The following is a 25,386-nucleotide window of genomic DNA, read 5'->3' as shown; positions in this document are numbered from 1 at the left end:
GTTTGTTTGTTTTCCTGAGTAGTCTACTCCCAAGTTTTTTTCCTAGAATGAACAAGCTTGTAAATTTTGTAAGCCTTTGCATTTTCCTTCTAGTTGAGGATAGGCTTCCCTCTTTTATCCGGGCACCTACATTTACCCCTAGAGTTTTCTCTTCTCCTTGTGTAATGTCATCTTGTTCACCGTTCTGGTGGGATCATATAGAGCTGGTATGCAGTACACCCAAATCTCAGAGCTGTTAGCAGAAAGAAAAATTATTTTCATATAAAGTTTTGTGCATTGAACTATTCTTTCTGTTTTCAGTTAATTGCAGTTATCTTCTTCAACTCTTCCTTGAAACAGTTAAATTGCAAAGATCAACTTATTCTGGATTTATTGATCTTTGAATCTGCAGTAAATTAGGTTTCTTTGTAGGCATATAAAGTATAGGAATTATATACAATATGACTATTTACTGGTTTCCATAATACTAACATTGGGACTTGATTTTTCTGTAGTATTGAATGGCAGGTCATAGCTTTTCACCAACCTTATTGAGGCCATTTTTTGTGCAGGGTGAGTTTATTTTGGGTTTCTCTGGAAAAGTGACTGGATGCTTGGGACCCATGTCCATGTGTTCACGTCTGTGCATACCCTGATAGCTGCTTCTGGTGATGTAAAGCCACCTACGCTGACTGGTTACTACAGTTGGGATATATTTTGTACATATCCCTAGGTTGCAGCCGCTTTACAAAAGGAGATTTTAATGTCAGAAACTCATAGATCTTTAGCTCAATACATCCTGAGCATCTAGAATTTTTTAAAAATTCATTTTTCTCAATTTTCTAGAAGCATATTTGCTTCTATTTTTTTCATTTTTAAGTCACTTTATTTTTTAACTTCTGCACTAATGTATAGTACAATCCCCCCACCCCCCTTTTTTTTTGGTTGGCTTAAGAAAGTTGTGATCTAAAATTCTGAAGATAATGCATTCAAACTTGATCATGCTATTTCCCAAACCTTTTGTTCATTATTATTTTGCTAATACATTTATTGTCCACCTGCAAGAAGACATTTGAAGAGGGATCTCATAATGCATAGGAACAAGAACATGCTATATATTTTCCTCATGGAGAGCTCCTTGTTTCTATTCCCACATGTAGCTCTTATAGTCCTCATTACTTCTCATGGCTCCTGTTTTCTGAATCTAAGTATGTCCTACCCTATCTTTCTCTCTCTTCTTTTCTTCCCTGTGCTCTTGTAAGTAAGACTGAAGAGAGAAGAACATTAGTTCTTTCATATAAAGAAGGAAGAAGTCACAACTAGACGCAAGATTAGTCAGTTTTGTCTGCCCAGTTTGAGAGCTACCTCTGGGAAAAGAAAAGGGGCTTTTCTATGGTGAGTAATTCCTTTTAACTATATAATTTATTTTATATGGTAAATGGGCAAAATCATAAAAATTCTGCAGAGGGACTTTTGAAATGTCAATTTTTATAAGTCTGAGAAATTATTAAGATACTAGAGAAATTGATAAGCTGGCTGCTATATAGGAAACAAGAAAGATACAACCAACAAAGAAGGCAAAAAAATATCCAAGAGAAAAGATGGCCACACAGCAAAATACAGAAAAAGTGTTTGTATTACTCTTACAGATGGCTCCTCTCTAGCAGATTCTATTTTTTGTTCATTATTTGTTTATTCACTCATTTAGTCCTTCACTTACCCAAAATATATATATATTTAGTACTTACAGTGCTTTGTGTTTGGTGCTGGGGTTATAGAAGATGACATCATCCTATCTAATAAAGAGGGAATATGCTAATTGACCATTGCTCCATCACAAAGATGGCTGCACCCACAACCGAAGCCAAGTTCCCAGAAGGAGCCTTAACGAGCAAAGACAGGGGACTTCAGGCCGCGCCCCCCACCCCCGGCACCAGGCCAGGTGACCTCAGGCCGCACTCCCCGCCCCAGCACCGGGCCAGGGGACCTGAGGTTGCGCCCCCCTGCCTGGCAGGGCTTGACAGAGGACCTCAGGCCGTGCTCTCCACCCAGCGGGGCTTGATGGGGGACCTCAAGGTGCACCCCCAGTGTTGGGTCGGGGGAACTCAGACCACGCCCCCTGCACAGTGGGGCTTGACAGGGGACCTGAGGCTGTGCCCCCCTCCCGGTGCCAGGCCGGAGGACCTGAGGCTGTGCCCCCCCGCCTGGCAGGGCTTGACGGGGGACTGCAGGCCATGCCCCCCACCTGGCGGGGCTATGCACCCCGCCCTGGTCTGGGCTGGGGGACCTCAGACCACGCCCCCCATCCTGGCACTGGGCCAGGGGACCTGAGGCTACGTCCCCTGCCCGGTGGGGCTTGACAAGGGTAGGACTGGCCAGGTCTGGATCTAGCCCAATGGGGGCAGGTGCCGGCCGGGTCTGGGTCTCACGCGATTTTGAGGCACATATGGGTGGGCAGGGACTTGACTCTGGGTCTCGTGGTATGCCCCAGACTCTGACAGGAGGAAGGTTTTTATATACATTTTACTAATTTTCTTTCATCTCTGACACTTCTATTATAGAGAAAGGGCAAATAGCAATATTAAATTATTTCCTCTAATTAATCCCCTTTTAATGTGCACGAATTTTGTGCAGCGGGCCACTAGTTATCTATATAAACAAGAGAATGATACGTTTGCAATAGGAGGATAATCATTTCTGCAAAGTTGTGGTATCCAAAGATGTAATGTAACAATTTCCATTTTTTTTGTGTTTTCCCTGAGAATACTGATTTGAATAAAATAGACTTTAAGCTGTTAGTATTTATTCTTTTTTGTTTATTTTGTTTTTCTATTGATTTTTAGAGAGAGTGGAAGGGGGTAGGGAGGGGAAGAGAGAGAGAAATATCGATGTGAGACACACCGATTGCCTCCTGCACGCACCCCAACTGGAGCAGGGATCAAACCTGCAACGCAGGTACATGCCTTTGACCAGGACTCAAACCTGAGACCCTTTGGTGTGCAGGCCAATGCTCTAACACTGAACAATACTGGCTAAGGCATTAGTATTTATTCTTAAATTTATTTTATAATTTTACTGTCTAAGGAAGCTTCTACATTTTGCATTCTCTTCTCTCTTGGTTCCTTAATTCATTACCTTCTTGCTAGTTTCCTTATCCTTAGTGGAGAAGTTGATTGAGTAACCTGACTGCAAAATTTGGTAGATAATAAGAACATTTGGGGTTCAAGTAGATGCTAGCATTGTGTTTGTTACCTGATAAAGCACCTGGTTTAGTCTGAGAGCTGAAATATTGTTTTTTGGCAAGAGGTTAGTTAGCAAGCCCCTAATTTCAATGAGAATTTATGTTTCAAAAGTGGAGATGAGTCCAATGATACTAAGATTTGAAGTTGAAATTACAAGTTGAGCAGTATAATACATTTTAGCAGTATTGCAATAGAGCAATACTATAATCTTGATGGATTGGTTCTGTCCTTAGTGAATAATAAAAATATTTTAGATGTGCTGGCCAATTGAAGGTTGTAAATTAAAAGTTATAAGAGATAATGAAAGTGGTATTCTGGTACATAAGAAAATATTTCTAAATTGTTATTTAAATGGCAGAACATTATATTTTATTCTTTTGTATACGTATAGGTGAAGAATATATTATAGAAAGATAAGTTCATGAGGTATAACTAATTAATCTCAACTTGTTATATTGTGGCACACTTTGAGATGACACCATCATCCTTTTTGTGAAGATAAGCTATATCTAGACTGATCAATCTTTACATTTTACCTGATTCTTACTAATTATTTCGTGCACTAGAGGCCTGGTGCACGAAACTCATGCATGGGGGGGGCGGGTGTTCCCTCAGCCCAGTCTGTACCCTCTTCAATTCGGGACCCCTCGGGGGATGTCCATCTGTCGGAAATCCCTCTCACAATCCAGGACCACTGGCTCCTAACTGCTCACCTGCCTGCCTGCCTGGTCACACCCAACTGCCCCCCCTGCCGGCCTAGTTGCCCCCAACTGCCCCCCCCAGCCAGTCTGGTCACCCCTAATTACCCCCCCCCACCAGCCTGGTTACCCCTTACTGTCCCCCTGCTGGCCTGGTCGCCCCCAACTGTCCCTCCTTCGGTCTGGTCACCCCTCACTGCCCCCCTCTGCCAGCCTGGTCGTCCCTCACTGCCCCTACCCCCCGCCAGCCTGGTCGCCCCCAACTGCCCCCCCTGCGGGCCTGGTCGCCTGCTGCTTGGTCATTTGGTCACCTCTCACTACCCTCCTGCCGGCTTGGTCGCCTCCATGCAGCCTGCTGCTCAGTCGTTTGATCACCCCTCACTAACCCCCCTGCCGGCCTGGTTGCCCCACACAGCCTGTTCGGTCGTCCGTTCGGTTGCGATGGTCACTTAGACATATATATATATATATATATATATATATATATATATATATATATATATATATATATATTATTTTTAGAACAAGAATTACCAAGTAAGTTGCTTTACCTGATTTTGATTTTGATTTTCAGAATATCAAGAAATACTCTCTTCTTCAGGAGTGAACCCAAGACTACCATAAATAAATTTCATTTGTTTCTCAGCCTGTATTTCACATACTCAGACCCAGTGAGAGCATAACTGTGACTATTATGAGTAATGTCTAATTGTTGTGTATTAATTCTAACTTACTTCCTCTGATCAAATTCCAGGCTGCCAGGATATCGCAGATGAGTTCAGAGCACAGGAGATTGATGGACAGGCCCTTCTCTTGCTAAAAGAAGACCATCTTATGAGTGCAATGAATATCAAGCTTGGCCCTGCCCTAAAGATCTGTGCACGCATCAACTCTCTGAAGGAATCTTAACAAGATCATGAGGCTTTGAGATAATAGCAGTTTTACTCTTCTTAAACAAACTTGTAAGGTAAAGGCTCAGGTTGGCCTAGAATATTATCATTTATTGTGGTGGATAGCCAAGAACATTGGGATCTCCACATGAAAAGCTGACATTTCTTTTACAGATTTAATCATCATACATTTTCATAATTAGCCAACATTGGTGAAATTAATTTTACAGGTTACATTCAACATTGAAAGACTTGTTATAGAGGGCCATGATATTTTTCAAAGAAACGTATTATAGTACTTTTTAAAAAAGTAATGTTTATCATTAATATAAAGAATCCTTTTAAAACTAATTTAATGATTTACATTTCTCTTTTAATCCAGTTTTGTTATACATATTTCTACCCTATAAGTTTCCCATAGGTTGTCATTAGAGGTAATTTAAAAATAATTTAGGAGTCCAGTGACTGGAATTGTATGCAGTGAGATATCATTGTGCATTTTAAAAAAATGTCTGTTAGAAAGTTGTTTTGTCTATAAAAAAGGATGCATTCTAGCAAGAATAACACTGATCTGGGAGTCAGAAGAGTTGGTTTCTATTCTAAACTTGACCAAGAATTTGGTGTAGCTGAGAACATTTTCCTCTTAGTTTTTGTACATATAGACCAATGGTTCTCCTGGAGATGAGCTTTGCTGCCCTGGGGACATTTTGGTTGTTATAGCTGAGGGGGCTGAGGGAGGGAAGCTATCGGTTACCTAACACCTTGGAGGACAGGGATTATATATATCCTACAATGCACAGGACAGCCCTCCACAACAGAGTTATGTGGTCCAAAATGTCAGTAGTACCAAGGTTGAGAAACTCTAATGTAGGAGTGATAAATGATTCTCTTTTTCACCCAGAGGGATACATTACACAATGGAAATATTTCAGGTAGCATCAGTGTTCTGCTCAAGTATTTTTCCCAGTGTATGCACATTGAAAAAAAGGGGAGCAATCCATTAAATTGGCCGATAAAATAAGGACTAGCATGCAAATAATTTGACTCTCAAAAGATATTGATTCATATTATCTTTTCTCTCTGCTCCTCTGTACTGATAACAGGCATAATCTGATTATACCTTATGAACCAATGTACTTATAACCTTTGCCACAAGGCAATAGTTTGTAGCAGATATATGTATTTGGTCTTTGGCATTTTTCTAATGTTGAACATGTTGGGTCTAGCTAGAAAGCATATTCCTTTTTCCTGACTAAACCCTTGCATGCTTTCGGCAAAGCACTTACCAAGTGATCTCTCTGGGATGGTGAGGTCTAATTTTGTATGTACATGTTTTAGGGGGGAAATTTTTAAGTAAAACCTTTCACTAAACGGTTAGTGATCTGCTAGAATTGTGACACCAAAACAAAACTGTTGTGGGAGCCTTGAGAGCTTTATAGTCCTGGACATCAAAAATTTAATTTTTTTATCTTCTATCATACAATGAAAATGTTTTAATAATTGAAGGAACATACATAGATATTTGGCAAAAGTGGGAAAGAGTCTATGGGTTTCAGTCATTATTACTGCTCTTTTAAAAAAGATTGTGTTGACCTAGTAGAAGACTAAAGATGTCATTAAAGACATCACAGATATTTATCTTTTGGCTTTGTGTACATTAGAGAATGTTGATTATTTTTATACAAAAATACAGCGGGTAATTTTTTTAATCTTTAGATGCCTCTTGTTTGAATGTATGCTTTGTGGGATTCTTTAGTGTAGTAATGTTTTAAAAAATGATGTTTACTGATAGTTGCGTATAGGATTAGAATGTGTAATATAGTGTAAGGCTCATGTTCCAGACCTACATAGCTTGTAGTCCATGTTACATATTTCTTTATATCACATTTTTAATCATTGGATTAAAGTTTCAAGGAAAGGTAGGTACTCTCTACTCAACTTTCATTTATTAGCATTTAATCATTCTGACAGTTGTCATATGCTTGACTTTTCCCCTCGTGTTGCAATTTCAGAACTTAAATACAGGCTAAACACTAGTGGAAGATGTTTCAGTGTATGGGGGGCGGGGGGGTGGGCACAAAGAAAAATCTCCCCTGGAATTAAACTTTAGTATAGAGAATACACAAACAATTAATATAAAATTATGTGGGGATAAATTCCCCTTGCAATCATGATTGCTTCCCATAACTACATATAACCTTTAAGGTGTTAGCTTTGAACTGTGTTAATAGGTTCACCTTTATTTACACCCTCTTGCAATAGCAGTCATTAATGTAGTACTTACTAAAAGGCCCTGTGCCTGACACTATGTTAAGAAAGCTTACAAGAAGGGTATCCATTTGAGAGTACCTTATAATCTTAAGTCTTATAATAATAATAATAATAATCTTAAGAATAGTACAGATCTTCTGTTGTCTCCACTCAAAACATACCAGAAAATATACTTGTTTTTTTTTCAAGTGAGTTGTTTTATTTAGAAATGGCTCATTTGCTTTCAACTGGTCACTCACCTTTGAAACAGTTATTTCTTTCAAGCTGATTAAACCATGTTAACATCAGTTACATACAATGATGTAGACGATGACACTGGGCGTGCACCTCTCCTGAGCTCTAAGCACAGTTTTAGTAGGATACAGGTTGGAAGAGGGCTATTATTTTTATTTATATCATTGTTTTAGGATTTTGATTGAGGGAATGACAAGCAGAAAGAGAAGTTCTTCCTATTTTTGCTACTTAAGTTTGTATTTTCTGACTTGTTTAAACTTATGCACTCTTTTTCCATTGGGGGGGGGCGGGGGAACCTACAAGTTTGAAATTTTATTTGCTTTAAGCCATGTGTTCCTAAGAAAGTAAACAAGCTGAGAGAGCTGGCTTGTAAAAATTATTTTTTACATGATGTGGATTTTCATCAAGTCTTGTGCAGGGATGTGTCTGACACAGCTATGCAGCTTTGATGAAATCAGTATAGTATGAGACAGACTGTCACTTTTTAAGTGGCATTTAACTCTTTCCAAGATGGTACTTTTAATTTGCTGTGGCATCATCTAAACAGACACTTTTAAGGGCTGACCTAGAAGTAGAGAAGGTGGAATGGGCGGGAAAAAATGTTAGTGAAGAAACTTGAGAATGCGGGAGAGGTAAGAGGCCTGCCGCTTGTTAGTTATCCCACTTCAACACTGAACACATTTCTGCACTTTTGAAGTTAATATTCATGTTTACCTAGTTTTAAACAGAAATAATTTTAAGTAGCCCTCTTAGAACTGTATATAATACGAATTGTTATGCCCATGCCTTTGAATAATTTTTTAATCTTCATATAGCCATTGTGAAATTATAGTCAGACATTTATTCAGATACCAGTATTAGATTGAAATCTGTCATAGTGCCCCATATCACTGATGTGTCCAATTAAATGTGATTAAGCCCCATTATTTGCATTTGCAGGGTGTTGGTACACTATGGCACAAGTGTCGTAGGGAGACAATATATAGATTGTATATATAGTCTTAGGTTGTCAAAAACTCAAAGATTAGTTGTTTTAATTATCAGAATTGAGTATTCACTTTCAGATGCCACAGCTGAATCAAAGAAAAGCATTTTTAAGGTTGTATTTTATTTGCTAGGTTGTCTCAGTCTAAGAATTGGATGACTAAGAGCTGTTTCTCTTTATCAAGTGTGGATTTCAATTAACACAAGCCTACCTCTATTTTTTGATGCACAGTAGTGTGGATCATGAAATAAATAGTTTCACATTCATCAATATTGGTATTTTATGAATCTATTTAAAACATTTGATTTCATTTTAAAGATTGTGATTCAATTTAGATAAGCACAAATACAGTATTAGGGAAAGTAAATATGCAGTTTTAGCAAAATTTAATTTCAACCTATTAAGAGCTGTATATCTTTAAAAGAACTCTTTGGGAAGATATTCCTCTTTTGCTGTAAGTTCAGAAAATGTATCACTATATGATTTCCTTTATAGCAGCAGTACAAGCCATTACATCAGTAAAGAGTTAAAAATTATATTATCTTTGGAAAAAGTTTCCTAAATTTTTAAGAATTCTAAAGTTTTACATATAATTTTTTAGAGCTTAATCTAGCTTACAATAATACTATGAGAAAGCTTTTTTTGAAAGTTGTAAAGTACTAATATGATGGTAATTATTGCTGTCATATTCCAGAGCAAAACATTTGGCTTTTTCTGAACTGTCACTTTAGTACACACATATTAAAAGGAAGTGGCCTCCCTCCTTTTCAGATCTGAAGCCCAGCTTCTCTAATGAAAATTGTCCCATTCTACTCTTAACACATGAACCTTTTAAATGCGATGTTTACGGAACCTTTTGGGAAATGTTTCCCATGAATGTTTCATGTTTTCCCTTTTTATAGCTTATGAACACTTAATTTTATTTAAAGATGACCGTTTTAATCTCAGATATTAGGGGGTACACTAGAAAAATATTTTTTTCTACTGTCTTTGAAAAGTACAACTGCTCTCAGTGAGACTGGTGGCATAAATGTGAATCCATAGAGAGAAAACCTGTGCAAAGGTTTTTAAATGTATTGTTTAAAAGAAAGTATAGAATGACTCTTAATTTGGAAAAAAAATAAATCAATATGAATTTAAAACACTGTTATGTTAACATGGCATGGTTTTAAATTTAAGAGTAATATAGTAAGTCCTTTTAGACCACCTATTTAATTGGACTCCAGTAATCTTCTTAAGGATTGATAGTAGCCATCATTATTGGCTTAAAAATTATAGTGTTAAATCCATGTTTTTTGGAGCTTTCATTGATAGAGGTGAAAAAGTTGGTGCTTGTGAGGATGGTGGAGCTGGTGGTGAAGTAAATATCAACCTACTTTAGAAAGAAGGAACTTTTCAGTCTTGCCTCAAGCAAACCAGAAGTATCCATTGCTTACAATCTTCATTTAGAATGGTTGAAAAGTCATAATTCTTTTTGTTAGGTAGTACTAAATACTGTAATAGTTAATAGATCTACATAATCATTAAATTACTATGATGAATGACTGGGGTTTTACATCCAGTTGCAATAGCTGTGCGCGACACCCTCGGCAGTTACTTACCTTTAAACCTGCTTCCTCTTCTATGTATACAGTGTGGAGCCTATACTAAAAATGTTGATTTTGATTTAAATCATCTCTCAGGTTCCTCCCAGCTCTAAAACTATGATTCTGGGCCACATAATGAGGTGTTTTTAAGTTGCTTCTACTTAATTCTCTTTCCCTTTTCAACAGTTCCTTTCATACTTCAGAGCAATTGCTAAAAGATAATTATTTATTAAGCAATATTCCCTGGGTCACCTAGTCTTTGTTGTCCTAAGGAACAAGGCAGAAAATTCAAACAGACAAGCAAATGAGGACATTTTTCTAAATGCTGCTTGCTAGCTAACCGTGGAATATATGAACACACTAGAGGCCCAGTCCACGACATTCGTGCACTTTGGGGGGTCCCTCAGCCCAGCCTATGCCCTCTCGCAGTCTGGGAGCCCTTGGTGGGGATATCCAACTGCATGGCCACCACCGTGCTCACCAGCTGTGAGCCCGGCTTCTGGCTGAGCGGGCTCCCCCTGTGGGAGTGCACTGACCATCAGCGGGCAGCTCCTGTGTTGAGCATCTGCCTCCTGGTGGTCAGTGTGCATCATAGCAACCAGTCGTTATGCTGTTCAGTAGATTTGCATATTAGCCTTTTATTATATAGGATATGGACATTATCATTCAGGCACTTATCCATTCATTTAGCAAACTGTTCGAACACTTACTATGTGCAGCGTGTAGTATACATGATGTAAGGAACTAGTAATAAGTAAACAAAATCTTCCCAAACATAATTTTGTTTGCAGTTTAAATAGATATGGACATAATTATTATTACTTAATGTACTGAATATAAAGTTGGAACTGAGGGAAATTTTTTATGCATTGGGGTAAGAATTAGGCTAGATGACAGATAAGGGGTCTGAGTAAATCACAACAATTCCTATAGCATTTCACCTACTAAATATCAATCAGTCATAAACCTGATTAGGTTATGAAATTAAGGGTACTAACAGTAAGGATTTATATTTTGTGACAGCCCATATTTCTAAGAATTGTTTTGACACTTGAATCTATTGCAGAGGTGTTGCTATGCAGGGGGTGTGACAGAACAATACGAAGAAGCTGGTGCTGACTTACTATACATTTTTAACTGCAAAAGCTTTATACCCAGTATTGACAGTGAAGCATATCTAAAACTGGGAAATTTCAAAGGAAATCGCTGAACAGGTTTGTTTTGTACTTTTGTTTTTAAAGCAAGGAAGACTACATAAAATAAATTTTATTACAAATATCTACTTTTTAGAAAGCACACATTACAAAGTAAAAGGGTTTTACTTTAAAATATAGAACTAGTAAACATAAAAGAGTTCTGTGTTTAAATTGACAAGTATTTGGGGGGTAAGCATTGAATGGGATCAGTTATCAACTGGGTATATTCCTTACCACTTGAGGATTCTGTGACTTACACTTTTAACTCCTATTGACACAGCTTTACATAGTAACATTGCTTGATACTAACATTCTCTATAAAGATAAAAAAATGAAAGTATCTCATTTTTATTGATTTCAGAAAGGAAGGGAGAGGGAGAAGTAGAAATATCAATGATGAGAGAGAATCATTGATTGGCTGCCTCCTCCATGTCCCACACTGGGGATCGAGCCCCAACCCGGATATGTGCCCTGACTGAGAATCGAACCGTAACCTCCTGGTTATAGGTTGATGCTCAACCACTTAGCCACACCAGCTGGGCAGTCACAGCTTCTTAAAGCAGGAAAATGTCCAAATACATGTCAGATTAGAATCTTTAACAAATTGATTTAAAAAGGAACACGGACATTCCAAGTAAAAAAAATTTTTTTCCCATGGCATTAAAATTTAAGATGTTTTGATTTACCGAATTTTAAAAATAATTACCCATATTTTATGATGTTAATATATATATTGTGTAAGTACCTTTTGGCTCCTGAACTGAAGGGTTGCATGTTCAATTCCCAGTAAAGGGCATGTACCTGGGTTGTGGGTTCCCTCTCTGCCTCAGTTGGGTGCATACAGGAGGCAACCAGTCAATGTGTCTCTCTTGCATTGATGTTTCTCTCTCTCTTCCTCCCTCCCTTCCTCCCTTCCATGTTCTCTCTGAAAAGCAATGGGAAAAATATCCCCAGGTGAGGATTTAAAAAAATAAAGTCAACAGAGCGTGCAAGGATGTCTAACTTTGGGTGTATAATTTTGGATGTCTAACTTCCGAGACATTCACCCGAGATTCCCAGTCACCTTATTAAAAAAAATTTTTTTTTTTTTCTGTAGGGGAAAAAAAAGTCAAAGTAGGTTCTAGAAACTATGCTTCGAGTCAGGAGTGAGCTTGTGCTGAGGGTTGGAGTTGTAGGCAGCAGTGTGCAGGATGGATGCCGACACAGATGGCAGGCATTTCAGGCCCCTGCTAAATTAATGCTTTTGTCTTGTTAACTTTTTGTTGTTGATTTAAACAAAGGCAAATTTGTGTGATATATTAGTTTTAAAAAAATACTAATTTTTGATTCTTCAAGTACATGTTATTTGACTTTTTCTATTCCTACGTTTGATTCCTCACATTGTTCTAAAATAGGACTTTCAAATGATTAAAACCTCAAAAGCTGATCCACCCAGGATGAACAAAGCATCACCAAGGGGAAAAAGCATTTTTTATCTTTATAGAAAACAAATGTTAAGATTATATATAGATGTATTCTTTACATTGGATATTGTATTAGAGTCCTCTTTACAGGAAATTAAATAGTTTTAGCACTCTTAGCATTAGTGTTCCTAGATTGGTGTCTGTAGTTAGTTTTCAATTGTATAACCTGAAAATGAAGTTAATTTTGCATTATAAGAGCACACCACGATCTATGTAAAAAGTCTTTCCATTGGGTATATTTTTTTTTAAAAAAAAGAGAAGGCACTTTCATATTAACAAGTAGCATGTGTATTAATTTTAGATTTTCATATTTGTTGTGTCTGTATTCAGTGAAGTAAAATTAAGCATTCAAATGTCTGTTGATGGCAACGTTAACTGTTAAATTAAAGCACCTTATACTCTGCTGCTTAAACTTACTTGTAATTGCACCTTTGTTACCTGCATATTTTCACATAGAATATTGTTGTAACATTGCTTCATGTGGGTCTGGATGAAGGTTAAGTGGGCCTACAGGATCATTTATTTATATTGTTTATAATTCAATAATATATTATAGACCAGCTGTTAAGTTCATTTCTTTACTAATAAAAGCCTCTTCCATTTGGCTGGTCTATTGCATTTCTTTTTTTCTTTAAGCTTATGAGGCATGGGGCTTTCTAAGTGAACAACAACAAAAAAGCTTACTAAGGGATTTGAAATAGTTATAAATTTTCCTGATTTAAAAACTGCAGGGTTTTATTAAGTACAAAACATTTTAAATATCATAGTGCCATGTTATGGCCAATTAGAAAGCAATACATTCAGAGGAAAAGGAACAGAGAAGTGAGAGGGCCAGGTTTAGACATTGACAGGTTAGACACTTCTATGTAGTTCAATTGAATTCACAAAGTGACTTCAAATTATTTGCCATTCAGATTCCTTTATTCCTGTAGTTCTCAGCCAGGGGCGATTTTGCCCCCCATGGGAGGTTTGGCAATGTCTGGAGACATTTTGATTATCAAGACTGGGGAAGAGAGTGCTATTGATGGTATCTAGTGGGTAGAGGGGTAAGGATGCTACTAAATATCTCACAATGCACAGGGCGTTCTCCCCAAACAAAGCATCACCTAACCCAAAATAACAATAGTGCTGAGGATAAGAAACCCTACTTTACTTTTACAGTAAAAGTAGTTATGATTTGATATTGCAAGTGACATTTAAGTTATAACTGAAAAGGAATCTGGTATGTCATGGAGAGAAACCTAGTCAGTCACTACCAGTTCTGGAAGGTAAGCAACCGAAACTTAGCTTGCAGAAATATTTACATTAAGAACAAATACATATTTTTAAAATTAGCTAATCTTCCCCTATGTTAAAGAATATTTATACCAAATCATTTTAAGAAGACGATTTTGATTTTATTGCTGTGAATTAAATAAAAATGTTTATTTAAGTTTGTATAAAAGTTGGCAGCGAATCTCAGATTTACATAACAGTTTGCATCCAGTAGTTTTTTGGATAACAGAAACATCAATATGGCCAAATGTTAACTCATTTCACTTCTATGTTAATATTTGTAACATGCAATTTTCCTGAACAGATATAACATTTTTTCTTGGAATTATTTTGTTTAAAAACAAACAAAAAGACAAATAATATCACAGCCCCAAAATACACATTGAGACGGTTGAGGGAGGCTTCAGTTCACTTCAGTCTTGGTATGCCCCAAGTTATTTTTTCTCCTTTGAAAATACCACAGTTGTAAGTTTTAACCCGGCAACATGTTAACAAGTTATAATTGATGTAGGCTTTTCAGTTTGCTCAGGATCATGAATTGCAAGTGCAGTGAAGCAGCATTTCCAGTTGACAAATGGATCCACAGGTAATGCAACGTCTCTTAAATTAAACTTGTGACATTTAAACCAGTAAACTGTAGCAATGAGAAAACTATTGACAAAGTACAACCACGGAATGTTCATCTCAATGTATGCTGGAATCTGTACTTTAAATAAAAGGATAATTATTTGAAGTAGTACAAATGGTAACCATGTACCGAGAAAACAGACAATGAACTTGGGCAAGAGTGTTTTTTTAGAGTTCACAATACAACTAGAATGGGATGAAAAGGGGAAATATAGGACAGTCTCATTCATGTAGGAAGTTATCCTAATAGCCTGTACCAAGGTAATAACTTCTGACCAAGAAGTTATGAAAGCCATAAATAAAATCATCACCATGGAAAATGACAGCCAGTAACTTTGAATGCTGACGTAGAAAGGACATTGATAAGGATAAACATTCTGTGCCTTCAGGTTTTGGTAGATATCTGGATCTCCCAAAACATAAGCAAACACTAAAATCCAAATTAAAATTACTGTAAAAAAATAAAATAATTTCTGACACTTAAATGGAAAGTTGGTTTTAGAAAAATTCAGATAATAATCTATCCAAGCTATCAGGAAAACTGGATAATGCAAAAAGCCGTAAGTAAAAGAAATAATTTGAGTAAACAAGCAGATGTGGTATTTAGTAAACCTAATGTCTAAAAGTACAAAATCCCTGAAATAGGATATAATGGAAATGTTTACCAAGAGTAAAAGGTCCATGAATGCTAGTGAAATGCAAAAATATTCCATAAAATTTTGACAGGTGTTTTTTCTTCTCATTCCCAGTGTGAGGATATTTAATAATATTTTTCCAAGTATAATCAAGATTAGCAGACAGTTACCATCTAGGGGCTGACTTGTTTGATGTAACTGGTACTGAGAAGAGCAGTTCTCTGAGGAAAGCAGAGTCATATTTTTAGTTAAACTTCAGAAGGCCTGCTGAAATATAGACGATAAAATACTGCTTTGCTTTATTTTCCATCCCTGCAAAGAAAAGTGAAAAAGTCTTGATGTTATCTTGATTCTATCTCTATTTTAAGACTTTACAAAACAAGCACTAGGATTCCCCAAATCTAATTTAATCCAATCATTTCCACAAATAATTATATGTATAAATAGGAATTTATATTTCTCATAAAACGTATAGAATACAGACTAAGAAATAATATGCATACTTGGGTCATTTTTTGAGACCCAGGTCGTTCAGAACTCTCAGATCTATAACCAAAATGGTACATATAAATTACTAAAACTTCCATATAAGTACAAGTTTTAATAATAAGTAAAAAGATAAAATACTTTTTCCTACTGGAGTGAAAACACAAGCTTAAAATAGCAGCCTGCAGGTGACACTCAGACAATCACTGCCAGTTGTTAACCGAGTCCCACTCTGACTCAAGATAATGTTACCTCACCTGTCCCACCTTTTGTCTCTTCGTCAGGGAGGGAGAGGTAATGTTTAAGGGGCCCTCTAGTCCAGCAGTTTTCAAACTGTTTTAACTTACAGGATCATAATTCATATTAAATCTCTGAAGCTTAAAGATATGGAACAGACTATTCAGCAGAAAATAATAGGAACATTGGTAAAGGAAAGAAAGATTTATCTTCTGGGCATGATCTTTCAGGTGTGGCACCTGGAGAGACGAGAGAATACAGGGAAGGAATAGGGACCGAGTATGGATACCTGAGAACATTAGGAAGTGCTAGGTAAAGGCAAAGGAACAGGAGTTGAAGCTTGAGTGATAAATGCACTTGGAGGCAGCAAAAAAGATAAGATGATGAAAGAGAAAGGTCAGAGAGGAAGAAATCAGGAAAGGATGAAAGGAAGGAAATTAGAGAAATTTATCCTGAAAACATGACCCAAAGATGTTTCTGCAAGACTGTTCAACCAAGTATTTCTGAGTAGCAAAATAAAACCAAACCCAAATAGTAACAGATCCATCACAAATGTCAACAACTGGAGAGGGTTAAAATGATACACAGTCCAAAATAAAAAAAAAAAAAAAAAATAAAATAAAATAAAATAAAATAAAATGATACACAGTCCTTCCCTACAAGTACTATGCTGCAGCCATTAAAAATGTTAGCAGGAAGACTGTTTTCACTCCACCTTTTCTATACTTATTCAATGTTTAGCCTTATGAACATGTTACATGTTTAAAAATAATATGAATTTCCATAATATGTTTAATTAAATGAACTGCAGATTACAAAAGTATGTCATTACTTGTTAAGACATTATACATGCATAGAAAAACTTAAAAGGTACACATTGACTTAATACTATATAGTATTATAGGTCTTTCTGAATTTCTTAAACTTTAAGGAAAAAAATAAGTGAGTGTCAAGACTAAAAAGTGAAAAACTGAATTTGCTGAAAAGCAGATAACTGATTAATTTCAAAGGAGTAATGAGGATATTGTCTGAGGAGAAAAAATTCAGTGTGGGAGAAAGCTATTAGTTCTATTAACTTGATCAAGAGTCCTAATTGAGAAGAGGCCCTGACATTTGACTTCTGTGTTCATCTTATCACAGTCCAATTTTAGCAAGAATCCTGCTAAGTCAGGTTAGCCAGCATGTCTCATCCTCAATATCTGATCTCCCTTGCTATCTGATCAGGTTCCTCATCTCTCACCATGCCCCAGTTGATGTCCAATCACCCTGACCTTCCTTCAGCAAGAATCCTGTTAGGGTTTAGCCAGAATCCCCTTGCTCCTGATGTTTCCTTAGTAATATTTCATCTACTGACCCCCATGCCTTGCTTCTTGGCTATAAATTCCCACTTGTATTTGGAGTGAAGCCCAGTCTCTTCCTGTTATTTCAGAACCTCATCATTGTGGTCCCTACACCTATTGCAATGGTTCTGAATAAGGTCTGCCTTACCATTCTTCAACAAGGGTCATGAATAATTTTTTCTTCAACATACTCTCATGGCCATAATACACCAATGTCATAAACTCACCTATCTATTTATACACACACACGTGTATATATCAAAAAAGTTTAAAAAATCATTCAATACCCATATTCATAACTATAGGTTTAAAAGAATCAAGGAAAGAAGTTCTCTTGTACATTCAAATTATTTTCTATACTCAAATATATTGTGTAATTTAACTTGACCCTCTCCCGGAAAAGCTCCATTCCAGATTTGATATATGATAAATAATGGCACGGAATCATGGTTAAGCACCTTGACAAATGCCACTGGCTTTGTAAGCGGTGGTGCTTGGATAAGGAAGCATAGTTGGAATGATAAGACCACTGGAAGCCCTCCAGTATCAAGAAAAAAACAAGCTGTTTTAAATAGCAAATGTTGGTTTGGAATGGAAGTGAGGAAGGAAAACAGTGTGGGTTCATATTTATGACCCCCCCCTTTTTTTAAAGGTATCTTTACTATAAAATTTAAAAAGAATTATCTGTATAAAATTATTTTATCCTTAATAACTACAATGCAAAATTAAATAAGCAAAGCTATGGAATCCATGTTTAAATAGGCAACATCCAAGGAGTGTTTCCCAAGTTTCCATTGCATTACTGACTCTCACCGTGGGGCCCAGGGAAAGGCAAAAAGCAGGCTACTCCCTGCAGGAGCCTCTGGGGGGCTATGGAAGGTCAGCAAAGGGCAGGAAGTGGAGGAGGGGGATCAGTTCCAGTCACCAAGGCAGTTAGAAGTTCCTTAGAAGAGGACTGAAGAAAGAAGACAAAACAAATCTGAGATGGAATATATAAGAGAACCATAAAGCGGAAGGAACTTTAGAGATGAGGGAAGATATGCAACTTGAGGCAATAAAAAGCAATCAAGAGAAGTTGTGGCTGTTTTATAATGGTTCCAGAATGTTATAATTATGGGAACTAAAACTTTCTGAGGTGATACCAACTTATATTCCACGTCCTTGATAAAGCACTAAAATTATTCAATATTCCAACATTTTGTTCTTTAAACAACCCCTCCAGGATAAGACAAAAATCCTTTGTTAGGCTACCTGTCCCGAATTTTCCCTTGAAAAAGGTTCACATTAACTCCAAGGATTCAGTGATTTATAAGATATGGTTCTTTTCTTGAAAAAAAAAAAAAGTTTTAACTACTTATGAATCAACTCATATTGCTTCATATACAACTTAAAAAGTTAACGTGGAAGTCCTTTTCAAGACATCTTCGGGTTTGCATTGTGATCTGACCGATTCAGAAGTATTAGCAGGCCTGAAGGAAACAAACCATGACTTCTTTTTTGCTTTCCTGGTTATTAACACCCAAATCTTAACAACACACCATACTTACTCTGCTTTCTCCAGGAGGCCTTTCTCAGCTGATGATCTTCCAATTTTATTTCAGTTTAGTGCCTTCAATTATCTTACTTTGGGTTCCTGGCATACCAAAATGACGCATGAATAAGCTCTGTGTGAAAGATAGGGAAAAAAAACAGAACCATCATTAATAGCTACCTTGGTAACTGGAGTTCAATATAACTGGCTCCAGATCTCTGCTTAGAAAAACTATAACTTGCACCCTAGCTGGTCTGGCTCAGAGGATAGAGTGTCGGCCTGGGTTCGATTCTGGTCAAGGGCACATGCCCAGGTTGTGGGCCTCGATCCCCAGTAGGGGGCGTGCAGGCAGCCGGTCAATGATTCTCTCTCATTGATGTTTCTATCTCTCCCTCTCCATTCCTCTCTGACATCAATAAAAATATATTTTTTTAAAAAAAGAAAGAAAACTATAACGTGCTGTGGGATTAGAACCAGTAACTAATTGCTTATCTTTTTTCCAGCAAAAGGAAGAAAGGGAATACTTAGGTTGAAAGTCCACCAAAGACCGGAGATGTGGGTGCATATAACATGGCATCTATTTACAGAAATCTTGCTTACATTGTGATTTTCACCCAGAGGCTTCGGAGTCTAACCTCACAGTTCTCATAGTGTGATTACAGGACCTTTTGACACTTGTTGCATGTTAACGTAATTTCTTAAAATGAAAATTTACTGTTTTCCCAAACCAAAAAACAGTGAATAAAATGGCATTGATTGTTTCGCATCTCACAAATTGCTTGTGTCTGGCTCAATAGCAGATAGCTGAATCTTCAACCTATATTAAATCAGGTGCAGTATCACATTTCCTGTAGCTTTTGGAAAGTCCTCTGTACATTCGAGTTTGAGAAAATAAATATAACTTTTTAATAATAGGTAACAAATTAAACTTAATAACTTCATAGTAGTATTATAATCAAATAGTTGTGCTATGCAACCTCAGAAAAGTTTAACAAAAAAACCATGTGCATGAAACAGTAGGATGGGCAGATGAACACAGTTAACATTCTGGTCAACTACTGTACAGACAATAAAATTAGAACAGTAGCTGGATTTGCTGATCCTGAATGGAGAAAGCCTGTGGGAGAAATAATATATTATGTTTTATCCAGGGGGTTTACATACCTTTCATCTTAATCCTTACGGCAATCATGAAAGGTACGGGTATTATTTTTCCCCAGGAGGAAAAGGGCTTGGTGTTAATTAGCACATTTCCTGAGGTTGCATGACTGATAAGTGCTGGAGCTGAAGTGCAGTCTCAGGTCTAATTTCAAACATCGTGATCTTCAGTAAGCCTCAATTATGGCTCCACTCAGGACGAAATGTAGAAAGGGACCCAAGGCATGGATGTGAAAGAGCTTTCCCAAAACGGTAATATCCAATTGAGAGTGACTATGTTGGTTCCTGGTACTCCAAGGACCACAACTAACTGACCTATTTGGATAGGGTAACTATATTCCTCCAAAAGGTAAATATAACTTTTTTTAAAAATGTGGTCTTTGCTTGATGATATGTCAAAATTCAGTGAAAAGAAGAAAAAAAAAGGTGTTCAACTGCCTGGCAACTTTTAAAGAAATAGATGTTTTTCATTCATTTACATAGTATAGATTCAATATAGAAAATTAAGAAAATATAAGTTTTCAAGTTTTTTAAAAAAATAGGTAATATTAATTTACATAGTCTAAAACTCAAGTTACAGGAAGTATATACGGTGAAAATAACTCATCCTACCCACTCTTCAACACCCCTCAGCCCCACTCACCACTATCTAGTTCCTCCCTAGGTAAAACCACTGTTACCAGTGTAGTTTTCAGAGATTCTAAAGCAAGCTTTTAAAAAGGAAATCACTGTTACCAGTTACTTATTATTAAAGTAACTAGCAAGGGATTCTTGATTTGCCCTTTCCTAGGTCTCATATACATATTGATAGCATGAGATAAGGTAGAACACAACAAAATGTGAACCAGTGATCTGTCAGCCCATAGGAGTAATTTCCACCAATCCAAACAAGGCTGGCCATCAGGAAGGTCACTGGGACCAGGCAGAAAGGGAACTAGGGATTATCTCAGAGTTAGAAGACAGGTGTTCCCACCCCCATCCCCAGGGTATAGAATTACAGTGCTCACCCGTACCTGCAGCTTCTCAGCTTCTAAGCTTCTAAGCTAGTTCCTTAACCCTTACAATCAGGTGGGGCCAATGGGCTATGAGGCCAAAGCATTTCCTTTCAGAAGAGAGCCCTCTCAGTGTTCTCTTCCCAGCCCAGGGAACAAAGAGGCCACGTGCTCCAGATAGTACAGCTCAAGATGGCAGAGCCTCTGTCAACCGGGGTCCTTGAGTGACTGTGGAGCAAAGCCCCAGATGTGTAGTGTAAGAAATAAAAGTTTGTGGTATTAAGCTGCAAGAATTTTGTGATTATTTTTTATGTCCTATCCTAATACAATTCTTTGTAATTCTCTTTATCCTTTGAACATTTTAAATAGCTAGCACATAGTACTTATATTACCAGAATTTTAAAAAGCTATACTAGACACTGGCTGGGTAGCTCAGTTGGTTAGAGCGTCATTCCCATACACCAAGGTTTTGGGTTCGATCGCCAGCCAAGGCACATACAAGAACCAACCAGTTAATGCATAAATAAGTGGAACAACAAATCAATGTTTCCTTCTCAAATCAATAATAAAAAATTGTTCTATTTAAAAAAAGCTATACTAGAAAAATAAACTTTGAAAACAACAATGCAAGTATTAGGAAATTGGTAAAATCAAAATTCAATTTTAATTTCCAGTACATCTTTTGCACTGTTTTCTTCTGATCTTATTTGCCTATAATGGAAAAGAAGGTTTCGATTCAGTAAACTAAATTTACACCTTAAGGGAAAGAAGGGTGAATTAACCCAAAGTAATAGAAGGATATAATACAGAGTATAAAACAATGAAATTTTAAAACAACAGAAAAATCCATGAGCCAAAAGCTGGTTCTTTAAAACAAAAAAACAATAAAATTGATAAACCTCCAGTCAAACTAAGAAAGTACTTACAAAAATTAGGAAAGATAGGACCTTACTACAGATCTCATAAACACTATAAAGATAATAACTTTATTCCAATAAATGAGACAACTGTGATGAAACAAATTCTGAAAAGACACTAAAATGCATTCAAAAAGATCCCTAAAAACCCCTATTACAGAAACTGATTTTGAACTTAAACACCTTCCCACAAAGAAAACTCTAGGTCCAGATATCTTCATTGATGAATTCTACCAAACATTTAAGAAAGAAATACCAAACTGAAAGAGAACAGAAGAGGATATAAAGAGACAATTCACACACCAAAAAGGACAAATGGGCTATTATACATATGAAAAGGTCAGCATCACTCATAAAAAATTTTAACCCAGAAATTTAAACTGTACTGTTTGCCTTTCAAGAGACAGGGTGGTGGATGTTGCCACTGCTGACCACCTGCTGGGTGATGAGCCCAAAGGAGAAGGGGAGATGTTCATTTAGCATGTTCAGCAGTGTCGGGTCACGGCTCCCCTTTGTCTCCAGTCTTAATCAGCTGCATGTCACTCGGGGTTTCAGCAGTGTCCCTGGAGACTGTCGTGGTGATGACTAAAATCTCAAGGAGGGGGTCTTCTTGGGCCCCAGACCAGTGTTCTGGACAGGCACAGTGACTTTACAGGAGGCCACAGCACAAGCACAGGCAACAGCTGACACCTTATTGGCCAGCAGCATGTCGCTGATCTCGGTGAGGGAGGTCCTCCTTGGTGAAGGCAAAGCCCACCTCCCTCCGGATGTGAGACAAGAGTTTCTCCAGAGCTGGGCGGTTTTCCAGATGCCCCCGAATGGCCTTGCTCCATGGTGTTCCTGTCCATCTGCCCCACAGCCTTCCCAGGAGAGGCATGTGGGTCTGCTGCATCCTCTTGGAGCCCACATTGTCTGCTCCCTCAATGAGGCATGCTGGCTAATCATCCAGAAGTTGGATGATCCTAAGGAAGTTGTTGGATTTCCAGGTCACCCGGTCTTCCCTGGGCAGCATGGCAGTGCGTCAGGGATTGCCATGCAGGGTTTAAAGATGATGCCACTCTAACGAGGACGCCTAGTGAGAGCGCCACACTGACATTGTCAAACATTCTAGTCCAGTCGTCTTGTAGAATACTGCACGATCTGGATTTGTCCATGTAATTGTTGCCTCATATTAGAATATTATCTGAATTATGCATCCTGTTATGTCAGTTTGTCTCATTACTGGTCGCATGAAGTTAGATCACCTAATTAAGGAGTTGTCTGCCATATATCTCTGTATGGTACCTTTTGTAATCAATGAGTAAGCTCCAGGGTAATACCATGAGACAGTCAGACTCTTCCACAACAAAGTTTCACCTAATAGTTTTAGCATCCATTTATCACCCTTGCCTGAATCAATTACCATCCTGGGAATTACAAAACAGTGATTTTCTAATTGTATGATTCCTTCTGCTTTTACATGCTAGCAATTTTTACCCTGGAAATATATTATGGATTCATGGACTTATTTTTTTATTTATTTACTAGAGGCCCGATGCACGAAATTCGTGCAAGGGTAGGCCTCCCTTCCCTGGCTGTTGGCAGCAGCTTCCCTCTGGCTCCTGGGACCCGGGCTTCTCTCTCAGCCCCGTCGTCCGGAAGGTCTTCCGAGAGGACGTTCTGTCTAATTAGCATATTACGCTTTTATTACTATAGATTTTTTCATGGACTTATTTTTAATCACTGCCACCCTTATTCTTTTGAATGCCTATTTCCAAACTCATCCTGTAAGAGTTCCTTCAAGCTGGTTCCTGGGTCCTCTTGACATTTCCCAGTCTTTAAACGCGTTTGCAGAGCTATCAGGGATCTGATATATCCATCCCGGACTGTTACATGAGAGAAATAAACTTGTACTGGATTTGAACCATTACATTTTTGGTTTGTTTTTTTATAACATTTTAGCCCACCCTCCTTAATACAAAATACTTCTAATTGTTCTTTTTCATAGCCCTCCCCTCTTGCTGCATATGTCTCTGCTTCTATTGTAGCATTTTAGCCACTGTGAGCCTTCACTGTGTCTTTTGCAAGTGTCATATCAGTATTCTTAATCAGTGTCACTTATGACACTTCTCAGTGTCATATCAGTATTTTTAATCAGACCCCTGACTTACGGCATGTGGTATTCTGCATATAGAGTATTATAGTTATCGATGGCTGGTGATTTACCATGGCCCAGGGGCCTTTCCTGCCAGGAACAGGCACAAAGCCAATCATCTCCATTTTGAACTTCCTACTTACAAAATTAATTAGAGCCTTCATTTGACTTTATCCAATTTGTAAGTACCCAATTTATCCAGGTTATTTTGATTTTTATGCCTAGAATCTCTGGCACACAAACATACACAATACATCACTGGTCATGGCTTAAAATTGATTAAATAGAACTGGGCCCCAGGCTGACCTCTGCAAGGTTAACAGCTGTCCCACACCAACACTCTGTAAAAATAAATGTCCTTTACAGTGCCTTTGTATGACCTTCCCACCATCTAACTATGGTATCAGCTGAGCTAAACTGTGTTTCCCTGGGGCACAGGTGATCAAATATCCTTAATTATATCAATGGCATGAGAACGTCAAGATATATGTGCCCTGCTTCCTCCAGAGCCTTACAAACTTCTTGAAAAAATTAGGTTACACTGATATGATTCTGTTTTCCATTCACTACCATTAATTTTTACCCATGCCCTATGTCTGCTTGCAAATTAATATTCTGATGATGTATATTTTCATACAGCCCACCCTCACAATGTAACGATACCTTCTTACTACTGCAAATTGTGTGTGTGTGTGTGTGTGTGTGTGTGTGTGGTGTGTATATGTATGTGTGTGTGTATATATATATATATTTTTTTTTTCACTTCATCATTTTGGTGGGAACAGATCATTAGTATAAGTATCAGAATGAAGAAAAGCATCCCATACCTTGTACTAATCATTCAGATTTTGCTACCAAATTTTAAGACATCAATAATAGGAATATACCTAAATAAGTATGGGAAAAGGGTTCATAAGAAAAATAAAGACTTATAAGAATGGTAGTTGTTCAAAAGTAGAATGTGTAGTAGCTTGGGAGCTAGTGTTTGCACCACCACCAGAAATGTCCAAAGACATATGCTTAACAAACATGCTCATAAAAGAGGTTTAACCTTCAAAGGACATTTGAACTAGAGATTGCTTCCTAGTTCTCAATGATTAAAATCAACTTTAGTCTTGCACTTAAGTAAAGGAAGGGGTTTAGCATACAGTGACTTAGAAAGTACCAATCAGAAATTGGCTCAGTAGTTCCTGGGATCTCACTTGCAGTCCCAACCCACTGAACATCACTCCTGGAATGACTCAACAACCGGAGATAACAGCACTGCTTGAGTTCATTTGTTTGTAGTTTCCAAAACCATGGCTCTGTTTGTCATTTCTGAGAAGGTGAACCATACAAAATACCTGAAGAAGATCCTTTTTGGAAAATATAACATATATGTCTCCTCAGATCTATTTCCTTAAAGCATGAGACCAATGATAGCATTTTCAAAGATTATGTTTTGGGGGACAGGTAGGCAGGCCACTTAATAAGTCAAACAATTCTACTTAAATACATGCGGTGCTTTTTT

The 25,386-nt window shown here is 37.5% G+C and overlaps 2 protein-coding genes across 8 annotated transcripts in view; one reads left to right on the top strand and one right to left on the bottom strand.

The window, feature by feature from the left end:
* PHC3 (polyhomeotic homolog 3) overlaps nt 1–13,148 on the top strand; it is a 72,221-nt gene extending 59,073 nt beyond the window's left edge. For all 5 annotated transcript variants that reach the window (XM_079767376.1, XM_079767379.1, XM_079767375.1 and 2 more), the window contains one exon: nt 4,674–13,148. In XM_079767376.1, the coding sequence (XP_079623502.1) occupies nt 4,674–4,828 (155 nt within the window). In that variant the 3' untranslated portion in view covers nt 4,829–13,148. The remainder of the gene's footprint in view (nt 1–4,673) is intronic.
* A 140-nt stretch (nt 13,149–13,288) lies between these two features.
* The window catches only part of GPR160 (G protein-coupled receptor 160), a 30,276-nt gene continuing 18,178 nt past the window's right edge, over nt 13,289–25,386 (bottom strand). For 2 of the 3 annotated variants that reach the window (XM_079767381.1, XM_079767383.1), the window contains exons 2-3: nt 18,692–18,808; nt 13,289–15,393 (exon numbers count right to left, since the gene is read on the bottom strand). In XM_079767381.1, the coding sequence (XP_079623507.1) occupies nt 14,308–15,321 (1,014 nt within the window). In that variant the 5' untranslated portion in view covers nt 15,322–15,393; nt 18,692–18,808 and the 3' untranslated portion in view covers nt 13,289–14,307. Of the gene's footprint in view, nt 15,394–18,691; nt 19,583–25,386 lie in introns of those variants that run through there. The other variant, XM_079767382.1, reaches the window with a different exon arrangement.

The sequence above is a fragment of the Cnephaeus nilssonii genome, assembly GCF_951640355.1.
Source record: "Cnephaeus nilssonii genome assembly, chromosome: 3".
Classification (NCBI taxonomy): domain Eukaryota; kingdom Metazoa; phylum Chordata; class Mammalia; order Chiroptera; family Vespertilionidae; genus Cnephaeus; species Cnephaeus nilssonii.
Note: the sequence above shows the minus strand (reverse complement) of the source record. Positions and strands in the feature narration are given on the sequence as shown.